General features: G+C 46.5%; 1 protein-coding gene across 2 annotated transcripts in view; it reads right to left on the bottom strand.

The window, feature by feature from the left end:
* The window catches only part of POU2F1 (POU class 2 homeobox 1), a 134,267-nt gene that overhangs the window by 37,169 nt on the left and 81,224 nt on the right, over positions 1–15,874 (bottom strand). For both annotated transcript variants that reach the window (XM_036342925.1, XM_036342924.1), the window contains 3 exons: positions 5,525–5,625; positions 4,586–4,639; positions 997–1,116 (listed from right to left, as the gene is read on the bottom strand). In XM_036342925.1, coding sequence (XP_036198818.1) covers positions 997–1,116; positions 4,586–4,639; positions 5,525–5,625 — 275 coding nt within the window. The remainder of the gene's footprint in view (positions 1–996; positions 1,117–4,585; positions 4,640–5,524; positions 5,626–15,874) is intronic.

Here is a 15,874-nt window from a genome sequence, read left to right as displayed (position 1 = left end):
ATGCCCAGCATTGTTCTATGAGTTTTACATACAGTATTACCCTTAGTCTTTATTGCAATACTGTGGCATGGGCATTATCAACATCTGCATTTAAGCAAAGGAACACTGAGCCACAGGGAGATGGCATAATTAGCCCAGACAGTAAACTGAGAGCCAGAATTTGAGACCAGAGGCTTAATTTTAGAACATCACACTGTAACTTAAATGTTCTTTTATAGGCATTACTAGTGACCCGGTGCACAAAATTTGTGCACATTAAAAGGGAATCAATTAGAGGAAATATTTTAATATTGCTATTTGCCCTTTCTCTATAATAGAAGTATCAGAGATGAAAGAAAATTAGTAAAATGTATATGAAAATCTTCCTCTTGTCAGAGTCTGGGGCATGCCATGGGAACCAGAGTCAAGTCCTCACCCACCCATGCGTGCCTCGAAATTGCGCGAGACCCAGACCCGGCTGGCCCCACCCCCATCAAGCCCCACCAGGTTGGGGGGGGGGGTGCGGCCTGAGGTCCCCTGTCAAGCCCCACCAGGCGGGGGCGCAGCCTCAGGTTCCTGCTAACTGTTCGTTAAGGGAACTCGGTCTCCACTGTGGGTGCAGCAATCTTGTGTTATGTTATCCCTGTCTCCACTGTGGGCCCAGCCATTTTGACTGTTACCGTGTGACAGTCAATATGCATATGCCCTCTTTATTAGATAGGATTCCCTCCTTTAACTTCTGCTCTGCAATGATGTCATAACGCAAATGGTCACTACTATTCATCAATGCAAGGGTCTCACCCACTGGACAATGATTCCACCGCATGACGAAGCAACAGTGGAAACATGGGCTTAGAAATGCTGTCAGTTTATCCCAAGCATCTGCAATTGTAGAAAATATACATAATGGTGCTAGGCCCAGCCCCGTTACTGCCTGCTACAGCAGAGTCCTAATCAACCGCTGGCCAATGGCAGTCTGGCACAGAGCGTCTATTACGATGCTCCCAGAAAACTTACCCCGGTTATCTGCCCTCCAGCCAGCATGAGCTGGGTCTGCGGGATGGCTGCCTGCACGGAAGGCTGCTGGGAAGGCTGGCTTGGCTGCTGGGAATCCCCCGATTCTTCATTAGATTTAGACTGAAGGTGGGAGGGGGTAAAGAGATTTCAAATTGTTCATTAAAGAAATGCACTTATAACTCCATATTTCAAGAATTATTTAAAACATGAACTTATTCAGACATGAGTTTTCTGGTTTCATTCTTTTCCTTTCTTATAAATCTGTGTATTTTCCTGATTTTGCATATTAAGTTTATAGATTTTTTTTTTTTGTTCCATTGCCAGCAAAGTTGTATTATAATTTTTAAGAAGAAAAAATAATTTGGTCCAACACAAACCGGCGAAATTCATCGTAATCCTCCCCTCTGGGAAGGGGTGGGGAGCGCACTTTGCACCCTCTACGCGAGAGCTTCCCGCCCCACATTCCAAAGGGCCTTTGCTGGGCAGTCTGGCCTTACTCCCACGCAGAGAGTGACTGCCTGGCCCACGGAACTTCCTTTAATATCTAGAGAACTATAACCTAGCATCGCCCATCAAGTCACACCGCAGCTTAGACGGAAACGCTGCCCTCAGGAGGGAGAGAACTCAGTCCTGGAGAGGCACTGAGAAAATATTTTATGTTAAATTAACACTGGTTATACAGAGCATTGAAATGTTGCATAGATTTGCATATTTCCCACCACCTGTTTTGGGGACTGCAGCAAGGATAATTAACATAGAGGCTCTGATTAATTCTGCCAGTCAGTGAGGTAATTACAGTGCAGGACTGTAAACACATGGCACTGGAGACACAGCCTGTTTGCCAACATCTCTCTAAGGGATGAAAGTTTACCATGGCAACCCAGGCGATTTTCCACCTCCTCTCCCTCACAAAGGGCGGTTGCACTATCTCCCTCTCTTTTCCCTCCTTGTTTCCATGTAGGCCCATATTCCACTGGGTTGCATGGAATGCTCAACCCAAGGTCTTGAGTCATTAGCAACACTGAAACCAATCTTCCAGAAACTGTGTCCCCTCTTGGCTCTTAGTTACCAAAACACGCTAATGAAAAGAAACAGCAGGTTGATTGAAATATTAAGGAGTCATGCCTAATACTTGAACTTGGCATGCCTTTGCCATATGATTCACAACAGCAATGTAGCCAGATTTAAGTTTTGTTTTAAACTTGTGATTGAAGCACATCAATATCTATAAGCAGGTTCCCTTACAACCCTCAGAATCATAACATTTCTGAGCACAGAGGAACCCTGGCAATCCTCTCAGTTACCCACTTAAAGGCAGATCAAAAGACATGAGCCCCAGAGGTTAAGTGACTTGCTAAAGGTCACACAGCTAGCAGGCACAGAATGAGACTCAAGACGGCTCTCAGTCCTGGACAGTTCCTCCGCACTAGAGTGTTTCTCTAAGATATGACGATGAGCAACAGAAAGACAGTTGGAAACAGAAGGACATTTATGACGTTATTTGGCTTGGTGTTTAGGGATGCACTACAGCTGCATAACTTGGAAACGTTTTTCCTGGACTTACACAGAAAACTTTTGAAAACTGACTTTTCTTGATTGCTTTTGGTCATTCACAGTAGCAGCATCGTGTAAAATCCATCTTCATTAGTGGCAATGATTACCTCTATTTCAGGGGTTCCCGTGGGCCACATGCAAATACAAATATTGTATTTGTTCCCATTTTTTTTTTTTACTTCAAAATAAGATATGTGCAGTGTGCATAGGAATTTATTCATAGTTTTTTTTTAAACTATAGTCCGGCCCTCCAACGGTCTGAGGGACAGTGAACTGGCCCCCTGTTTAAAAAGTTTGATGACCCCTGGTCTATTTGGATCTTCATGAGACTCAGTAATACAAAAAGGGTACTGCTCCTAAGTATTTCCTATTATAAAATTACTAGAGGCCCAGTGCACAAAAATTTGTGCACTTGGGGGGGAGGGGGGGTCCCTTAGCCCAGCCTGTGCCCTCTCGCAGTCTGGGACCCCTCGGGAGATAACGACCTGCTGGCTTAGGCCTGCTCCCAGGTGGCAGAGGGCAGGCCCAATCCCTAGGTGCAGCCCCTGGTCGGGCTCAGAGCAGGGCCGACTGGGGAGTTGGGGTGCTGCCCCCTGTCATGCACAGAGCAGGGCGGATTGGGAGGTTGTGATGCCACCCTCAGTCACGCTCAGGGTAGGGCCGATTGGGGGGTTGGGGCACCGTCCCCTGTCACACTCAAAGCAGGGTCGATGGGGAGGTTGTAGCGCCACCCCCTGTCACGCACAGAGCAGGGCCAATCAGGGGGTTGGGGCACTGCCCCCTGTCACTCACAGAGCAGGGCCCATCAGGGGGGTTGGGGCTCTGTACCCTGTCACGCACAGAGCAGGGCCAATCAGGGGGTTGAGGAGCTCCCCCTGTCACACACAGAGCAGGGTCGATCAGGGGGTTGAGGAGCTCCCCCCTGTCACGCACAGAGTAGGGCCAATAGGGGAGTTGGGGCACCACCCCCTGTCACACACAGAGCAGGGCGGATCAGGGGGTTGGGGTGCTGCCCCCTGTCATGCACAGAGCAGGGCCCATCAGGGGGGTTGGGGCTCCATACCCTGTCACCCACAGAGCAGGGCCGATCAGGGGGTTGGGGCGCCACCACTGTCACACTCAGGGCAGGGCCGATGGGGAGGTTATGGCTCTACCCTGTCACACACAGAGCAGGGCCCGTGGTGGAGGGGGGGGGGGGGGGGTTGGGGCACTGCCCTCTATCACCCACAGAGCAGGGCTGATCAGGGGGTTGGGGCGCTGCACCCTGTCACACACAGAGCAGGGCAGATCAGGGGGTTAGGGCGCTGCACCCGGTCACACACAGAGCCGCAGGGCGATCAGGGGGTTTGGGTGCTGCCCCCTGTCACGCTGATCCTGGTGCCGGGAGGCATATTACCCTTTTACTATATAGAATAGAGGCCTGGTGCACGGGGGGCTGGCTGGTTTGCCCTGAAGGGTGTCCTGGATCAGGGTGGGGGTCCCCACTGGGGTGCCTGGCCAGTCTGGCTGAGGGGCTGAGGGCCGTTTTCAGGCTGACGGGTGACTGAAGCTCCCAACTGCTCCTTTTTTTCTTTTTGTTTTTTTTATTCTGGGCCAGCTTTAGCTCTGAGGCCTCGGCTGCTGAAAACAGGTTTCTGGCCTTCATTTACTGTCTGTATTTGATACAATGTTGCGGTCCGGCTGGCTGAAGCACGGCTGAGTAAAGCAGGTTTCTGGGTTTTTTTTAGCTTCTGTATTTGCAACATAGTTGCTTAGAGTTGCAGCTGAGAGGCCGGCAAGTCAGGCGGGGAACGTTGGAGTCCTCCGTCACTGAAGCAAGCAAGCCTCCATGTTCACATCAGCTGCCTGGCTGCCGGCTGCCATCTTGGCTGGCAGTTAATTTGCATATCTCCCTGATTAGCCAATGGGAAGGGTAGCGGTCGTACGCTAATTACCATCTTTCTCTTTTATTAGATAGGATTGCCTGCTCATTCCATGAAATTTGAAAACTAGGGGAAAATGGAAAAATTGCCCACAAGCCCATGTGCCAGCTTACCTGTACATTTAAAGTCTGAGCAGCGGCCTGTAAACTTGTTCCTGCGAGCTGGACCTGCAGGTAAGCAACCAGGGGCATCAGGGTCTACTTGCTGACACCATCATTAGAGCTGTCCTCAACAAGGACTTCAAGCGCCTCTACCAAGTGTGTCATTGAGCTAGAACTGAGGCTGAAAGAAGTTAACCTGCTGGGTTAAAACTGTGCAGACAAGTTCGCGGTCCCTCCACCGCCCAGGAGAAAGTGCTGCTCCCACTGCTTTCCACAGGGTGTTGCCCACACTCAGCGTCACTGGGATGCCGCACTGTCAGTCAGACCTTCCTTACATCACATTCTGCTCGTATTCATAGACACTTAGATCTAAAAACTTCATTCATCTTCCACATTGTGTGAAAGAACACATGTGAACAAGCTACTTACGTGCATTATTGTTATTATAATCTATCAGAATTATCTGCTCACTCTAATTTCAAAATCTCCACGTACACAGCAGAGTAAAAATCTTACATATGTGCACACCACACAGTCAAGTCTTTAACACATGATAGCCCTAACGACAAGCTCTAGCTGAAAGGATTCTGTCCTACAAAACACACAGAATGCTGTCATACTATTTCATACTCACGTGTCATATGTTCAGAAATTCAAACCACGGTTACATTAAAATAAGGATCACCACTGGGACCATGATAATAATAAATGACTCAGGCAAACATAATCGATGGAGGACTAACATAATATTGACACATTATCAGCTGTGAGGTCAATAGCTATAGTCAACTAACTATAAGATGTGGACTAGCCATTCAGAATGGCACGATTAGATGTGATTAGCACCAGGCTCGATCAACTTAAGAAGTCCCACATCCTGAAAGACCTGCCCAGGCCCCAGCATCCAGGCCTCCATCCTTCCCTTGCTCACAGTCAAGCAGAACATTCTACCTGGTGGAGATGTCCGAAGAAAGCCTGGGCCTGGGCTGTTGAGATTGCTCCTCCAACAGGCACAGGCTGCTTCTGAAAGTCCAGACCATTTGTTTGTGTGCCTAGAAAGCAAGCAAAAGAACATAATTATGACAAACACAAACTCAACTGAAATTAAGCACTAGACTTCAGTTACCAACATTTACCAGACATCTATTTGTATAAGCACTTTCCAAAGTATCTCCAAGGAGGCGGAGAAATGCAAAAGAAAGTGCACTACAATAATTTCTAAAGGCAGGATGGCAGGACAAGTACCCAAGCACAGAGAGAGCATAGGAAACAGGAACAAAACTACAAATTATCATTACAGTCTAAGACAGTGTTGGAGAAATCAGGAGTGGATGTGGTGACTGGAAAACAGGCCCAACAAAAGCATGAATGAGAGGTACTTAGGAAGAGATTACTTGTCATCTCACTGCTGTTAAGATGGTAGAGACGGAGGTGCAAGGAGGTACCAAGGTTCTCCCCTGGTCTCATCCTTCTCAGCATTTGGCTTCGACAAAATAAATTCACTGGTGACTTTCACAAGAGCAAGACAAACTTATTCTTAACTTAAACACATCCTATACAATAAAAACCTAATATGCAAATTGTCCCCTCAACTGGGAGTTCGACTGCTCACTATGACATGCATTGACCAACAGGCGGCAGCGCAGAACATGGTAGGCATTGGAGAGGCGGCACTGGCAGCAGGCAGCAGTGGAGACGCTGCTGGCCCCAGTGGGCTCCGATGAGAACGGGACCATGGTGGGATGGTGGAGCCAGTGAGTGGGCATCACCAGACCAAGGCGGGTGTGAGCAGGGAACCAATCACCCTGCCAATCACCCTGCAGATGGTGACCAGTGGCGGCGGCAGGGGATCGCCCTGCTGATTGTCCCGCAAATGGCAACCAGCAGTGGCGGTGGGGGCAAGAGGGCCTGTCCGGTGTGACTCAGTGGTTGAGCATTGACCCATGTACTAAGAGGTCGTTGTCTCCCAGGTACTGAGGGAGAAAGGGCAAATAGCAATATTAAAATATTTCTTCTAATTATTTCCCTTTCAATGTGCATGAATCCATGCACTGGGCCATTAGTTAATAAATAACAACCTGATGGCTAAAACAGCCATTTACATGATAATCAAAATAGTTTTAATACTGTATTCAATCCCAAAGTTTAGCTTGAGTCCTATAAGTAACTAGTGGTCCGGTGCATGAAATTTGTGCACTCGGGCGTGGGGGGGAGGGGGAGAGGGGATGTGCTGTTTCCAGCATGGCCTGTGCCCTGTCACAGTGTGGGAGCCCCGCGATAAATCACTCCAAGGAGGTAGGCCTCACCCACCCATCCAGGGCTCCTCGATGGATTGCCCCAAAGAGGTAGGCCAGAGCCAGGGGAGGCCTACAGATCCCACCATGTGGTGGCAGAGGCCCCATCATGACCCCGCCCCTGGGCCGGGCCGGGGGGCCAGGAACGTGAGCCTCACGTCACAGGCCTGTTGCTGGGGATGCAAGCCTTACATCACAGGCCCGTTGCTGGGGGCAGGGACACAAGCCTCACATCCCAAGGCCCGTTGCTGGGGGCAGGGACACAAGCCTCACATCCCAGGGCCCGTTGCTGGGGGCGGGGACGTGAGTCTCATGTCTCCAGGCCAGCGCAGGGGGCAGGGACGCGAGCCTCATGTCTCTGGGCCGGCACAGGTGACGGGGATGAAGCCTGCTGATTGGTATTTTGTGACAGCATCCAACCAATTTGCATATTATCCTATTATTAGATAGATTAGCAAGGGCTCTGCGATTATTATAATTTTACAAATGTTAGAATAGGACTAACTTGTGGAAAGACATACCACCCTAATAACCAGAAATACATCTACGGTATCTAAGACATTATTTTCAAGTTACCATATCCAGCTATTAGTTAGAAAACATCAGAATGCTTTACACTGAATAAAATAAAACAGACTGCAGGAACCTGCGAGAACCATACAGACACATGATCGAGTATTGCCCTTCCACTTCCCACCACTGGAGTACCCGTCTCCTTGCCCTCACCTCTCCGTGTACATAGAGCACAGCAGTTAGGAGAGTAAAGCAGTATTTCTAAAAGGTGCAATTCCTGCCATTATGTGTCCTAATTCCTAAGAAATGTATCACTTTTCCGTGAGATAATTATAAAAGAAACTAGAGGCCCAGTGCACGAAATTTGTGCACTGGAAGGGGGTGTGTCCCTCAGCCTGGCCTGCGCCCTCTTGCAATCTGGGACCCCTTGGGGATATAGCAGTGTGCCATATAGGAAGAGCCAGAACCAGGGAGGAGCCAGAACCAGGGCGGGGCGCCGCTTGAGCTCATCCTGGCCCATTGCACCTATTGCTGCCGCTTGGTAGTGCTGCCGCAGAGTTGGGAGAGGCTCCCACTGCTGCAGCTGTGCTCGCCAGCCGTGAGCCCGGCTTCTGGCTGAGCGGCACTCCCCCTGTGGAAGAGCACTGACCACCAGGTGGCAGCTCCTGCATTGAGCTTCTGCCCCCTGGTGGTCAGTGCACATCATAGCAACTGGTCAACCGGTCATTCTGGTTGTTCTGGTCGTTCCATTGTAACGGTCACTTAGGCTTTTATATATAGATAGATAGATGTGTATATACATTGCACCTCCTTAAAATCTCAGTGATTGTTCTTTTATGTTTTTTTCCCATACATAGGATACTATAGAACTATCTAGATCTATGAAGTTAATGAATACAAGATATCTGCTTGTGTCAAATAATGATGGACTAGTATGAAGTAAAATGTAAAGTGATTGCGGTCACTTCTGGGAGCCACACACTATGGAAGTTTCACTCTCTTAAAGTTGAAACGCTGCTGTTTCTATCTCTATGCACAAAATCATTACTAGGTTAAGATTTTCAGAGAGGCCTGTCTGGTGTGACTCAGTGGTTGAGCATTGATTGACCCATGCACTAAGAGGTCGTTCAATTCCTGGTCAGGGCATATGCCAAGTTGCTGGCTCAATCCCCAGCAGGGAGTGTGCAGGAGGCAGCAGATTAATGTTGATGTTTCTCTCCATCTTCCTCTGTCTCTAAAATTAATAAAAACATATTTAAAAAAATTTTTAAGAGTGTGCAGAATTACAGAAAACATGCTAGGAATAAATCAAGAAGGCTGAAGGAAGGTAAGATTTTGACAAGCAGAGACAAGAACTAGGAATGGACACATCACCAGTTTTGGAAGTCTGCCAGAACCAAGTGCTCCACTCTCATGGGACCACAAGAGATCTGAACACTGGTTCCACTTCCAAGGTCCCACAAAAATGGTAACAAGCCCCTTATAAGTCAGACAGCACTAACTATCACAAGACCGATTGATTTCTGGTATCCCTGGTATAGATCCTCCTACAAGGACCTACGGTTAATACTATTTAGGTGCTCTGGCTCTGCCACTGGGACATGGCATAAAGGTAGGATACCCAAAGCTAGTACGGTAAAAAGAACATTCCATAATTCCAATAAACAGAGATGTAAGTTGCAAAGGCAGGTGTTTTTCAATAAGGTGATGAGCGACAGAAGAAAGTAGACATGATGTAGAAATCATTCGTATAAAACATAGAGACTTAAACTCGGCTAAAAGGAGAGGAGAGGGAACACACACACACACACACACACACACACACACAATCAGTCTTGAGTATGAGGACAATATTGGGAGCCAGCACCAAACATGTGCCTGGAAAACTGGGAACATCCAAGTAAAAAACCAGGGGAATGGACAGAGGAGAAGGTGAATTTGCAGAAAGGAAGGTTAACCTCAGAGAGAGAGAACTCAGAAATCCTGACCAAACAGGGAAGAAAAGTGATCCAGAAGGCAGTTTCAGATGACAGGCGAGCTCACACTTTTGTAAGGCTGTTCCTGGAATGGCATTACGAGGTGAACTGCAGAGATCTTGTGTCCAACCTCTTTGTCTTATTGGTGAAGAAACAGCATAAGAAATATTCAGTGGATTGCTTAACACGTCATCGCTAGTGTGTGGATGAGCCAGGACATGGAATGTGTTCCCTGATTCTGTTAATCACTTACAGAGAAGTGGTAGCTAAAATCAGGAGAGTAAAAATATCTATCAGAGAAGAATGAATATAGAAAAAAGAGGGTTGAAGACATGAGGGTACCAACAAGAGGAGATGAAAAGTCAAAGAGAGCCAGAAAGGGGGAAGCTAAGAAAGTAGAAAGACCCCTCAAGACTAGTGTGCTTCAGAAGCCAGTGAAGGGAGAGCTATGGGACGGGGTAGTTTAATACTGTCTGATGTGCAGCAAAGAGAAGAAGTGCTAAGAGAGAAATTAATCCAAAGAGAACAGAGGAGAAGCAATAATAAAGTTAAAACCAAAAACCAGTGAAACAGCAACAAAAACACATCCAGGGGTATGAAAAAGGAGGTTTATGGTTATAATATAAAATACAGTAATCCTATATAATAAAAGGCTAACATGCAAATTGTCCCCTCGGGAGTTCGATGGACCAGGAGTTCGACTACTCGCTATGACATGCGCTGACCACCGGGGGTGGCACAGGACGAAGGAAGGCGCCGGCCGGCAGCCAGAATGCTCCAATCGGCCCTGATCGCTGGCCAGGCCTAGAGACCCTACCCATTCATGAATTTCGTGCACCAGGCCTCTAGTAAATAATAATACAAGAACAAACTGTGTTTCATGTACACACAACTTAAACCTATTTTTGCCCACCCTGCTATAGAAACACCAACTCGGTTCTTTCAAAAAAAATCACATAACTTACAAACTTCTCTTACAATGGAACAAGAAAGTAAGAGGCGGAGCAAGTATTTTAAGGCTAACACAAAGGGCATCACTGAAAAATGCCACAGATACTAACAAGATGAACCAATAAAATCCATGCCAATAACATAAAAACATAGAAACGGATAACTCTAGAAAAGAGAACATATCAAGACTTACTAAAACACAAACAGAAAATCCATAGAGGCCACATTTTTGAAGAAATTATATTAATAAGTAAAATCCCCCACCCCCCACCCCAAATGAAAAGCCTAGACACTTTTCCTCTGTTTGCTTCCAAAAATCTAAGGCAAAATAATTCCAATCTGTACAGCTTTTCCAGAGTTGAGGGTAGAGGAACACTTCCTAATTCATTTTATATGGACAGGAAAATCTTGATACCAAAATTTGACAAAGACAGTATGAAAAATAAAAAAAACCACACAAGCCAGATTTACTCATAAATATATATGGAAATAGCCTAAATAACAATCGCAAAAATAATCGAGCAAGATAAAATATTATAACTAAGATGGACTTATTCCAGGAATGTAAGATTGGTTTGGAGTTAAAAAAAAAAAATCAATTAATATGACTTACCATTATCTTAAAGGAAAACCCTCAGATAAAATTCAATACCCACTTATGATAAAACTTCTAGGCACAGGAATAGAAAGAAACTCCCTTAATTGGATAAAGAGCAATAAGCACTCCCTTTAAGAGAAGGGCACCCACTCCTGGAAAGCTTAGGCAGCAAAGCAAGGCATGAAAACACAGAAGTTGGAAAAAAGAAACAAAGCTCTCTTCTCAGATGATTTGATTATGTTTATATATAAATATACTAAGGAATCTAATGATCTATTATTAGAATAAGAGAGTTTAACAGGTTACAGCACACAAAATTTATTTAAAATCAAACTATAGCAAGTCCTATGAGCAAAAAATTGTAAAATTTTACTTAAAAATAATAAAGAAGACATAAATAAATGCTCATCCTATATAATAAGAGAGGAATATGCTAATTAGCCATTACGCCCTGAAGCGTACCGACCAAGCGCGTCACAGCCAGATCACGGATCAGCAGGAGGGTGGGCCAGCGAGGTACAAGTGGGCTGCGGAGAGCTATAGGAGGGGGCAGGGCAGCAAACTATGAGGGGGGGAAGGGAGGAGGGGAGTGGGGGGAGCTACAGGAGGGTGGGGCAGTGGGCAGAGAGCTACAGGAGGGTGGTAGCGACCTACAGGCACATGGATTCGTGCACAGGACTTACTAGTCTATATATATAAAAGCCTAAGTGACCGGACAACTAGACAATCGGCCAGTAGCTATAATGCGCACTGACCACCAGGGGGCAGACACTCAATGCAGGAGCTGCCCCCTAGTGGTCAGTGCGCCCCCACAGCAGGAGCACCGCTCAGCTGACAGATGGGCACCAGATGCTGGACTCACCGCTGGCGAGTACAGCTGCAGCAGCGCAAGCCCGAGCAGTGGCAGCAGGCGCAGCGGGGCCAGAATGAGCAGGAGTGGACCAGTGCCCAGCCTGGGCTCAGGCTCCTCCCTGGCCACCTGCCGCTTCACACACTACTTCATGCTGTGCGGGATCGATGCAGACAGCAGGCTGGAGCCCAACGAGCTGGTAGTTAAGGCCGCGTTGCAGCAGCACAGAGGTCCACTGATCCCCGCAGGCCAGGCTGAGAGACTCCACTGGTGTACCAGGCCTCTAGTCCTATATAATAAAAGTCTAGCCCTGGCTGGTTTGACTCAGCGGATGGAGTGTCGGCCTGTGGACTCAGGGGTCCCGAGTTCAATTCCGGTCAAGGGCATGTGCCTGGGTTGCAGGCACATCCCCAGTAGGGGGCATGCAAGAGGCAGCTAAATCAATGTTTCTCTCTCATCGATGTTTCTAACTCGCTATCCCCCTCTCCCTCTCCCTTCCTCTCTGTAAAAAGATCAATAAAATATATTTTTTAAAAAAGTCTAATATGCTAAGTGTCTGGTTGTCCAGTCATCCATTCAACCAATCAAAGAGTAATATGCTAAGGCCACTCAACTGCTCACTATAATGTGCACTAACCACGAGGGGGCAGACACTCTGACCGGTAGGTTAGCTTGCTTCTGGGGTCTGGCCGATCAGGATTGAGCGAGACGGGCCAGACATGCCCTAGAGTCCTCCCGCGGTCCCTCCCAGGCTGGCCAACCTCCCGTGTCCTTCCCCGGCCTCGATCCTGCACCAGTGGAGTCCCTCAGCCTGGTCTCTGCCCTCTTGCAATCCAGGACCCCTTGGGGGATGTCAAAGAGCTGGTTTCGGCCTGATCCCGCAGGCTAGGCGGAGGGACCCCACTGGTGCATGAATTCGTGCACTGGGATTCTAGTTTATTATAAGACTCAACAGGGTAAAGATATAAGTTCTTCCCAAATTTATCAATGGATTCAAAGCAATTTCATGTCAAACAAGTTATTTCATCTCAAAAGCAATTTCATTTCAACAAGTTATTTTCTTTCTCGTTTTTTTCTTCTCTTTCTCAGAGTGAGAGGTGTGTATCAAGACAGGAAGACTGGTCACTGAGCAGTGCCAGTTAGGGCCATGTGGGACTAGTACAGGGTAAACAAATGGATCAGATAGAGTCAGACACAGCCACACACATCAGGACACGGAAAACATGGTGAGGAGGCCCTGCAGGTCAACTCATGCGAAGCAATGGAAAACAAGGCATTCATGTGGGGGGAAAGTGAAATGAGATCAATTCATATCATATCAGAAAGAAAATAGAAAATTTGAGGAAGATTAAAGGCCAGAAATGAAAACTTAAAGTGATATTATATTTTAGTAATCTCTTTAGGATCTAGCTATATCTTAAAAAAAAAAAAAGGAAAAGAATCATTTTCTAAGTGGCCTCAGACTCTTGCTAAAAGCAGGGAAATGAACTTGTTTGTTACAGTGGGTCTCACACTGAGTATCAGAATCACCCACACCACCAAACAGAGTTATTTCAGAGCAAAGAAGCTGGTTGCAGAGAACTGGATTTAACAAAAAATATCTGTAAATATTCTGTTTTAATAGAGGATCAAAGATGATTTATTCTGAATGGAGACCTATACCCTGAATATATAGAAGGGCAAAGTGCTTCGGAGGCTACCTTGCTTTCAATGACATTGAGTAACACCTGCTAATTAAACTGGGAACTTGCAGCATGTGACCTCCAACCTCTGTAAGAATCCAGCACACCTGAGACTCTATACTACCTTTGTAATTTTCACTCTACCCCAACAATGACAAATTCGATATATGGCTGTAGGATTATTCAACTCTTTCCTAAATCATTAACTAAAAAAAAAATACATATATATTTTATTGATTTCAGAGAGGAAGGGAGAGGGAGAGAGAGATAGAAACATCAATGATGAGAATCATTGATTGGCTGCCTTCTGCATGCCCCCTACCGGGAAATGAGCCTGAAACCTGGGCATGTGCCCTGATGCCCTGACTGGGAATCGAACCATGACCTCCTGCTTCATGGGTTGACGCTCAACCACTAAACTATACCAGCCAGGCTCATTAACTTCTTAATAGGATTGGCCATCTTTACAATTCAAAAGAAATTTCTCCTTTCGAATGGATGCTTTTACCTTTACAGGAAATAGCTTTTGATAAACCCATTATTCCCTAGACACAAAACTTATGACTGAAGCATGTATTACTTGCAGTTAGTCAATTCTTTTTGCTTATGTGCATTTTCTATTTTTATATAATTATTTGGGTATAAACAACAAAAAGAGCCGAAACCGGTTTGGCTCAGTGGATAGAGCGTCGGCCTGCGGACTGAAGGGTCCCGGGTTCGATTCCGGTCAAGGGCATGTACCTGGGTTGCGGGCACATCCCCAGTAGGAGATGTGCAGGAGGCAGCTGATCGATGTTTCTCTCTCATCGATGTTTCTAACTCTCTATCTCTCTCCCTTCCTCTCTGTAAAAAATCAATAAAATATATTTAAAAACAACAGCAACAAAAAACAAACAAAAAAAAACAACAACAAAAAGAGAATCAGCATATATAATGTAGGAAAAGGTTCTGCTGTGGGAATAAGCATTACACTCACACGTGTGCGCAGCTCTGGCGTGTGGTGCCACGGCTGTGAAGAGGAGGGCCCCACAGGCCCTGCTCTCAGGTGTCCTCCGACCTGGACCTGGCCATTCACGCATTAAGGAAATACTCACTGAGCGTCTACTATGTGGCAGGCTCTGTTCTACATGCAAGAGACATGACAGAGAAGAGGAGGCAGAAACCACGTCTGCACAGAGCTTACACCCTAGTGAGGGGAAATAGCCAACAAACGGAAAACACTGAACATTAGATGGAGAGAAATGTATGGACAATGAGGAAAGGGGACAGGGAGTCTGGTGGGGTATGCAAGCAATGGCTGGTTACGGTCTTATAAAGATACACACAACATGGAAGGTGGGACAACAAACCCATGTAGGGCATGACCACAACACAGAAAGGGGACGTTATGGGGAAGAGAAGGCAATGCCAGGGGAAACTTCCTGAAGGTGACCTCTCACTTGAATCTAACGAGGATGAGATGGAATTAACTAGAGATGGGGGGAGGGAGGGTCAAGCATCTGTACCAGATTCCAAACTACCTATAATATCAGGTCCTAGGGTTACAAAGATAAACAAGTCATGTTCCCATACCACAAGCTACTCAGTTATGTGTGAACGACAGACAAGAAATAAGTCACTATAACATGGATTTATTAAGTCTATGAAAAATTCATCTAGGAAGACAGAGGAGGTGGAACAGACAAGAACAAGGAAGGCACCATCACCAACCTCAAGCACAGCAAGGCCAAATTCATGTCCTAGGAGGAAGGTGGGCAGTGTGTTGAGAGTGCCCACAGGGCCAGGAGGAGGGAGACAGAGTACAAAGGTGGCAGGGGTTGCAGAGGGAGGCCTGAGCCACTCAGGCAAGGGAAATGGAAGCCTAATGGTTCAGATGGACGCTCTTACCACCCACTGCTCATCTCACTACAAGGCATTCCGATCACGATCAGACTGGGGGCAGCACCACAGCACTGCTGGAGAAGAGGGAGGGTCCATTCTGATCTTACTTCCTGAGGGAAAATGAGGACAGGGTTGCTACTTTAAAGGTAGATTATTATTCAACCCATTAGGATGCCACCAGAAAACAAGGGAAATAACAAGTTCTGAAAGGGCATGGAGAAACTGGAACCCTCGTGCACGGGTTTGTAAACAAAAATGGTTCCGCTGCTGTGAAAAGGAGTTTGGTGGCTCTTCAAAGTTATTACAAGACCCATCAATCCCATTGCTAGGAATACACTCCCAAGAGCTAAAAGCAGATACTCAAATCCTTGACCATGAATGTTCATAGCAGCTCTATTCATAGTCACAATAATCCAAAAGTGGAAACAACCCAAATGTCCATTGACAGATGACTGGGTAAATAAATTGTGGTATATATATATACTATGGAATAGTATTCAGCCATAAAAAGTAATAAAGTACTGACACATGCTACAACATGGGCAAACCCAAAACA

Source organism: Myotis myotis, unplaced genomic scaffold, assembly GCF_014108235.1.
Source record: "Myotis myotis isolate mMyoMyo1 unplaced genomic scaffold, mMyoMyo1.p scaffold_m19_p_18, whole genome shotgun sequence".
NCBI lineage: Eukaryota > Metazoa > Chordata > Mammalia > Chiroptera > Vespertilionidae > Myotis > Myotis myotis.
Note: the sequence above shows the minus strand (reverse complement) of the source record. Positions and strands in the feature narration are given on the sequence as shown.